At 36.6% G+C, this 8,653-nt stretch overlaps 1 protein-coding gene across 1 annotated transcript; it reads right to left on the bottom strand.

The window, feature by feature from the left end:
- Positions 1–7,319: 7,319 nt before the first annotated feature.
- Positions 7,320–8,342, bottom strand: LOC149201797 (putative glutathione S-transferase parC). The gene is made up of 2 exons (XM_089399824.1): positions 7,923–8,342; positions 7,320–7,827 (listed from the first exon to the last, which is right to left on the bottom strand). Exons 1-2 carry the CDS (start codon positions 8,244–8,246, stop codon positions 7,450–7,452), a joined length of 702 nt encoding a protein of 233 aa, XP_089255950.1. The 5' UTR covers positions 8,247–8,342; the 3' UTR covers positions 7,320–7,449.
- Positions 8,343–8,653: the final 311 nt, after the last annotated feature.

Below are 8,653 nucleotides of genomic sequence, written 5' to 3'. Positions count from 1 at the left end.
AATTTAATGAGTTCACCCAATACTCCTGGGCTACATCTCCTGGTCCACCCTTCAGTGGTGACCTCTCTATTATGTCTTCAAACAGAGTTTTACAACAGTATGAGCTCAATTTGAGACTCGGTACACAACAGATACAACAACAAGAGTTTGCTTGAACCTGTCAAGCCTCTCTGAGTACACAGGCTCTCTCAGTCACTCTCTATCTCTATCTTTGCTCTGTCTCGGCATTGCCGGCCTCTGTCTTCTGTTTTCTATGGCTTTAAGGCCAAACTGCTCTGCCTATTCATTTCTGCTTCTCAACTTTCTGTGTTCCGGCCTCTATCCACTCGATTTCCTCTTCTAGCGTTAAATAATCATTGCATAATGCATTAAGGGGAGGTGTCCACCTATCCTGCAATGGATGAGTACATCAGGCCTTCGAAATCCTTGAAACGACCGCTTTTTGTTAACACAAAGAAATGCATTCAAACAGTGAAAATTCGCCAAAATCACTATTCATTCAGACTTCAAATCTTCAGAATTGTGCCCTATTCTCTTATCGGGTTCGTCTATAAGTCGCTATCGCATGTCGCAATGGCCTGTCCCTTTGTATTTTAGAAATACATTAAAACTGTGAAAATAACGTAAAAATGTCTCCCTATGGACTTCAAATATTATGTATTTTCATTCCCAAACCCCTTCGGGTCCGGGTTTTATCGCATTGGCACTTTCCCTTTGTATTTCGTTTAGTAACGAAATATATGAAAACATTAAAAATGGTGTCTGACAGATCTCAAATCCTATGAAATAGTGCCTATATTTCCATTGGGTCTGGTTGATTGCATCGCGCATATATATATGTATAAGCCTCATGCCATTGTGTTTGCAGATTGCGATTTGGCGATGCAACATGGGCCATCGATCTGCATGCTTGATCGACGGTCCTCATTGACTCTACCAATCGCCATCGCAAGTTCCACAGGGTCTGCACCGATATTCGCTGATTGCCACCACTGATTGCAATTCGCCGATCAGATTTGGACCATTGATCGGCCAGATCTGATGGCTCCTGTGCATTCACTATTCAAGAGTGAATAGCTCTATTTTCATTGATTTCTTTGTGTTTTTGGCTGCCGATAGTGTTCTCCGATGGTTCTAAGGGTTCATCCCATGCAATGGTTTTGATCTTTTGAATGATTTTAAGTAGATTTCGAAGACTTAGAGAGTGTTTTTGATCCATTTGGGATCAAAGACCCTGGATCTAGTTTCATCAATCCAGGTTGCGAGGAGATGTTATATTCATGATTATATAGACAGATGGTTGTGTCTACCATCTATATGATCTCAGTTTCCATGCTTGTTCATTGAGTTCGCTTTACTCTGAGTATGGGAATTCCTACCTAAAAGATGATTTTTGATATATATTTTGCATTATGTTCCCTTGAATGTTCCTTACAGGTTTCTGACCATTACCTCTGATCCGATCCTTAGAATGATAAAGCGATTCAATCTTTTAAACTTATTTTTCATACTTTGCACTTTAGGGGGAAATCTGTTACACGTCAATTTGTCGCCATGACACTTGATCATTTTATGGATATTATTACCATCCGTGAACATGTTGAAACTATCTCCCTTAAAAGTCCAACAACTCAAAATATGTTAAAGTCCTTGAGAAGTTTGGGTTAAATGGCTCTCACACCTTGTTAAGTTCCACTTACACCAATTTCTCTAGTGTTTCCCGCACATACTCTGAAATTTACTCTGAGAACAGCACAAAGTTGTGCACTGTCTCTAACTATAAACCCGCACAGGTGAATTCTATAAAGTAAAAATAAAAAGTACATTCTAGAAACCTAGTTGGTTGAATATTTCCCAACTGAAAGCTTCAAGGTGATGACTATTCAAATTATAACCCCCATAACATCCATCTCCATCCTTTTTCTCATGGTGACCTAATCCTTCACTAAAGGAGGTTCATCCTCTTATTAGGGATTTGAAACTTCGCCCTCTTTGATCTATAAAAGGACTAGAGGGTTAAGGGATGAAGGAGGTCAGAATTCAGAGAATACAAACTTATACTGCTAAATTGAGATTGGAGATCTTGTTATCTAAGGAGGAGATTGAAGGCATTTGGGAAGGACCTCACGGCATCAAGGTGAAGGTTGTAAGGCTCCTCTTATCTTCTGATTAATACAAATGAACACTTTCTCCCATTGATTTTGTCTTTTGTGAATGATGAATAGTTTGTAATTGGTTATTATGTTAATTAAGGCAAGTTCAATCCCTAATTTCCTTGATCATAGGCTAAGTTGTTTGAATTACTGTATCATAGGTGATTTTGATCCTTTTTATGGTTTATGTTTGCAGGTTCTACTAAGCATTGAATATCTACATCAAGTCACAACCAAGGATCTTCATCAGACATTTCGTGAAACCAGTAAGAGGTTTGTCCATTAGTTAGACTTCTTGTAATTCGAATAGGTTCAGCTTAGGGAAAGGGTCAATTCATTTGTCATGATTGTTTCTAGTTTCCATTTAGGATCTAGGGAGATCTCTTCTGTCCGCAAGAGGGATTGTCCAGTGTAACAGTGACCACTCAGACTTAACCACGAGATAGTTGGGGAAGTTGGCAGGACTGCCCATTTTGGTGGAACTTCCAAAATTAGCTCCAAATAATGAATTTAACTGGTAGTTAGCTAGATTTGGAGGAGGAAATTGTCGAAAGACTGATAGAAGTCATAACTAAGGCAATTTTTCACCAAATTGGATGAAAAAAGAGGCTAGATAGCCATTTTTGAGTATTATAAACTCATTGAGACAGGTTTCAGAGGCATTTGAGCATTGTAAACACACTTTTGTTGTAATTTTGAGCATAATAGAGAGGCCCAAGCATTAGAAGCTAGACCAAGGAGACGTAGCCTAGGAGGAGTGAACTCCTCATCAAATCTCTATGTTGTGTGTTGTATTTTGATGTTCTTTGTTGTTATTTTGTTGTTGTTCAACATATGTTTTATGTTAAATTGTTTATAACATTTACATAAGAAACTCGCACGGGAATCAGTTAATTAAGCAAAAAATGGTGAATCCTTAAGCACTTGATAAGCAAATGATAAGCATATTGGGGTTTATTATGAATGGGGAATTATCAAAGAATTACTAATCTACTCCATTTCAGATCATATGCTCAATCTAAGTAATGAGTTGAAGCATCACATTTTAAGATCTTCTGTCACCATGTATTATTCATGATAACTCTGCTCATGTATGTAAGGAAATTGTGTGTAATCTTGTAATGTTATATTTACATTTACTAACCGTGACTTGCATATATTAGCACAAAGGACTCACTCTTTTTAAAATATATCACTTAGTTTGCACATGTTAAATCTCTTTTTATATCTTATGAATATATGTGTACCGGATTGACAAAGGTTGTGTGTTATTTGCAATCTGTGAGTTGATTTTTTTAAATATTTGAGTTTGGAGAAGCACTGATACTTTATTTCCTTCCTTTATTTAGGAATAATCTATGTATAATGATTGTTGACTGATAATTCGCAGGACTGATCAATGTTTTCATGTTTGAAACAAGGTTTATTTTTGTTATTGTAGGCTTCACACTTGATTTCAATTATCCTAGAGTAAATCACAAAATGAGTTCTTAGCAATTGTGTAACCCCAAGGGAAGTTTAGGTTTAATCATATTTTCCTTTTACTTTAGTGACAACAATGCTACTAGGCTCATAGGAGTTGATTTTTATGCCTAGGTTCCTTTCCTGCAGTGTGATTTTGGAACCCAAAGTGAGTTCTCGAGTCCTTTTTCCACATAAAGGCTTGAGGGTATGGAAGGTTAATCAATCCAAGAGAGTTCAATAGTAAGAACTTAGTGGTCCCTTAGATCAGATATCCTGATTTAGTTGAGTGAACCTACAACTAAAGGTATTTCGATTGTTGTAGTACAAGAGTTGACTCTCGAACAAAATGAAACCTAGGGTGATGCAGTTTTTGATGCTTCTCCTAGTTAGGTACTTAGAGTAGAAAATCACTACTATCTCCATCTCCACACATGCAATGTAGTGTCTCTAAGTCTACAACCCCATATTGATAAGTAAATGTTGAGTAGTTGTTATTGTCAATTATTCCACTTAACACCAATGAATTTATATAAATAGGAATATATAGAGGATGACGACTTCAAGGAGGTGTTTTAGTGGTGTTTTAGTTGCAAATCTAGAGTCATACATAAAATAGGGATAGAATAGTTGATTATCATATCTAGAATGGGTTAATCTACATGCTGTATAAGATATGTGTTCCTAAATGTGAGGATTTGTAACTAATTAGAGAGGCTTGCACCTCTAAGGTTGTAGGGCATTTCAGTGTAGGAAAGATAGTAGCTAACTTATAAAGGTATTCATAGTGGCCTATAATGTAAAGGATGTAGCTAGGTTCATTAGAGAATGAACATTTTGTTGTACCAACAAGCTTAGTAACAAGAATATTATCTACACCATCCCTTACATGTATCCCCTCATACTTGGGAAATAATTTCCATGGAATTTGTAGTATGTTTACCAACATCCAAGAAGGTACATGACTACCTATTTGTGGTAATTGATGATTTTAATAAGATGTGTGTTCTCATGCCCTATTGAAAAACCATTAGAGGGAGAAAATTAGCAAACTTGTTGTTTGAATAGGTCTAGTGCACTTTTGGATACTAAGGAGCATTCTTTCAAATAGGAACACAAGATTTATCAATGCATTTTGGACTACTTTGTTGGAGAAGATGGATGTGAAATTGAAGAGGACTACAACATTCCACTCACAGATATATGGGAAAATAGAAGTAGTCAACAAGACTTTGGTGTAGAGGGGTTACAATAAGAAGCATCTAGAAACATGGGACGAAAACATGGTATATATACAACACTCTTATAACAGATCTATCCACACTTCTATTGGTGAGTCTCCAATTGAAACTTTTTTTGGATATTTTACACCTTCACCATTGGACATTTCATCTGGGAAGCAAGGATGAGTGAGGAAGGATCTCATAAGGGATTCTTTAAGAGAAAAAAAATTGTTGAGAATATTTAGTAAATTGATTTGCAAGAAGAGACATTGCAATTGTAGGAAAAATACAAGGACGGACGTAATCAACACAAAATAAAGAAGTCATTCATAGTGGGATATAAAATACAATTATGGTTGAATAGGGAGAGGGTCTAGGGCCTTGGTAAGAATATCAAAGGATTTGCAATATGGTCCTTTTGAGACAATGGAAAACGTGAGAGATAATGGGTACAAACATAGTCTAGCCCCGTGCATGTGCATTTACTCGGTAGTGAATATGGAAAATATCAAGTTTTATAAGTCTTCCATGTTGGATTTTGAAAATGAGCGAGTCATACCTTCCTTAGAGGACTTAGTTCCAAAGTCATACATAGAGTTGATAGAGGACACAATTTTCTAGGAAAGATATAGAACTACAAGATAGGGGAAACATTAATTTTGGTATATTTTGTTGAAAGGATAACTTCCATGCAAAGCAAAATGGTACTCAATGGAGAGGGTAGAGGAAAAATTTCCTCACCTCATTTAGTAAAACATTTTGGGGACCAAAGGCCTCCCAAAATAATGAGCTATGATTTGGATTGGGTCATTATATTATTCTTCATCCATCTCAATGCTTTCAAAGTGGAAAAATTGGCGGGTCGTAGTTTAGAGAATTGATATTTAAAACCTTTTGGAGGTATTTGGAGCATAAAATAAAGTCTTTTTTCATATGAAAACTCTTATTTTGTGGCAGAGCCCTTGTTGTTGTTCTATGGTCAGTTACCTTTCCAACAATGCAATAAACATGTTAAACAAAGACTTTATGCAAAAGTTATGCCACCTGAAAATTGACCTTCTTGTTTGACAACCATGGTTTGAGAGGATGTCATATCATCCCTTGTTACTCATGCAAAATGGACCGGCCATGTAAAAAATATGAAAAGTCTCAAGAAGAGTCAAAGTTGTATCTTGTTCCACAAAAGAAAAGAGTAATAGGGACTGGGAGTGAGAGAGCATAATAAAAGGGGTTTAATATTTGTAGTAGCCTATTAAACAACAAATCTCGGGTAACTTGACATAGAGTGTGTTCTCCTTTATACTTGCATTATGTTCATTTTAAACAAAAGATAACATAACAACCTAACCTTTTAACTAAGTTTTCTCTCATAAAAAATTCTTATTTTGATTGTGATTAATGCATAATTATATTTTATTATTCTCTATATTTCACATTTTCTCTATTCCTTACCTAAATCTAAATTTATAAAAAATTAACCTTTATAATATAAATTTTATTCTATTTTTATCAAAATAATTTATCAATTAATAAATATGCTTACTCCATCACTCAAAAAATGATTTGACACATTAAATAAATCATAAATATATCCCAACATTGCAATCATACCCATATTCATTTTGTAGGTCAAAGATTCTTTTAACAAGGTTCAAGTAGCACCACACGACCACATGCTTGGCCATGAAAGCTTAATTAAGGCATTCGTTAAGGTTTAATTTATAATATTTTACATGCAGCAAATATATGAGTCGCACCTTTAAAAGGCGTTCATTAAAAGTTTATTTCATAATATTCTACATACAACATAACATGGCTGAAACAAACCATCAAAGCCATATTGTTCATAATAGATGTGAGATTTTGTTCTTCAGTTTTTAAAATTATAAACTGTGATGTTATGAAGGCAAAAAAAATGTACTTCTAGATAAAGTATGAAATATCAAAAATATGTTTTTCAAAAAACCATTTCATAATTTTTTTAGCGTTATTAAATTATTATTTATATTTTTGCTATTTACCTTTTTTTTAATAAATAAGATAACCAGGATAATAAATCAAGGAATGCGAATATAAAAAATGTCCTTGCCTATTGAGCACACGAAAGCGCAACCAGAGGAGCTTGGCAAAGGTTATGTGGAGAAGCATGACTGCATATATTCCTAGCGGCCAATATTTCGTTTTGTTGACCATATAATAAAAAAATAATAATGACCATATATAAAATAAAAAAATGTGGTAAGAGATGAGGCTAATTAATTTCTTAGTTGAAACTTTTTATGGTAAATGTGTATGGTGTAATTTCTATAAAATTGAGTAAGAATTTATTGAAATCACAAATTTGATGGGTAATTTTTACACAATAGAAGTGCTCTACAGATTTTTCAAGGTGCTGATCTATATAAAAAGTCAAAAAACAAGTTTAAATAACACAAATCAAAATTTTTGACAGATTCCAGGCACTAGAAAATCCAAAAAATCATACTAAAACAACTCCATTAATTTTTTACATTAACCAACGTTCAATCAAATTACAATAAATAACCAGGGAGGTAAACAAGTTGAAAATATTGACTTGAATGCTATAACATAGGGTATCCAATAATAATACACTAAGCTCCACCAGGATAATGCTCTGCAATAAATCGGCGTAGAGTTGCAGTGTACTGCGATAGCCAGTCGGCGGGTGGAACGGAGGCCACCACGTTCGGAAGCTCTCTCATGGCGTCCAGCCATTTGTGCATCCGTCCGCACTGCTCCGGCCCAGGGAACTTCAGCTCCCCTAGGGCTTCAAATGAGGGCAGCCATGGAACCAGGGGCACAAGAGCCACATCCGCTAAGCTCATCTTGTCGCCCAAGAAATAAGGCCCTTCCGATCCGATAGCCCTCATCCCCTCCTCCATCGTGATAAACTGTTCCACGATTTCTTTCCGTGCGGTCGCATGCTCTTCCCCGAACCGTTTCTTGAGCTTGAGCCCTGTCTCTATGAACTGCCCCGGTACAAACACGAGCAAACAGAAAACAAGGGGGGCGTCAGAATGGCGAGCGGAGAGAAAAGAAAGTAAAAGTTGGGGAAGAGAGGAACCTTCTTGTTGATGAAGTCTGCCCAGAATCGAGAAAGCGACCTGTCGTAAGCGCTGCCCGGCAGAAGTGAGGGCGTGGTGTCGGAGGGCGGCCATGCTTCCTCGATGTACTCGAGTATGACCAGCGACTGGGAGACGGGTTTTCCATTGTGGATGAGCACGGGTACTTGCTTGTACACAGGATTCGATCGCAGGAGGCGATCCGTCTTGGGAGGCAACGAGTTTTCGTGCACCTCCTCAAATTTGATGCCCTTCTCCCTGAGAGCGAGGGCGCAACTCATCGCAAAGGGACTGGACCTGATCAACAGCAGCTTCACTTCTTCCATTGTCTGCTCCTCTCCTACTTCTTTTACTTACCGCCTCTTATCTCTCGCCACAATATATAGGGTCAACAAAGTTCTGTCAATCCATTTGTTATGCAAGACTAGCTAATCCTTGGATAAAATAAATTTAATGTAAAATAAGATAAAAACCCATCGATATGGGCGCCGCCGGTTGCGGTGGATCGCGGAATACGGCAGTTTTTTAGGTTGTCAACATGTAATTGACGTGCGTTATTGCGTATATAAGAGAAAACTTTGGGTTCACGTTGGATGGATCGATCGACACTCTTTCTTTAAAATATGATAAAATAAAAGATATTTATTATCCAAATTTGCTCTTCACAATCAATAGATAGAGGCAAAATGATTTTTTTAAAGCTTTTGTCTATCCAAATTACTCATTCCCACAT

Source organism: Pinus tabuliformis, chromosome 2_1, assembly GCF_031772625.1.
Source record: "Pinus tabuliformis cultivar Carrire ecotype Pingquan chromosome 2_1, CPIR1, whole genome shotgun sequence".
In the NCBI taxonomy this organism is placed as follows: Eukaryota; Viridiplantae; Streptophyta; class Pinopsida; order Pinales; family Pinaceae; genus Pinus; species Pinus tabuliformis.
Note: the sequence above shows the minus strand (reverse complement) of the source record. Positions and strands in the feature narration are given on the sequence as shown.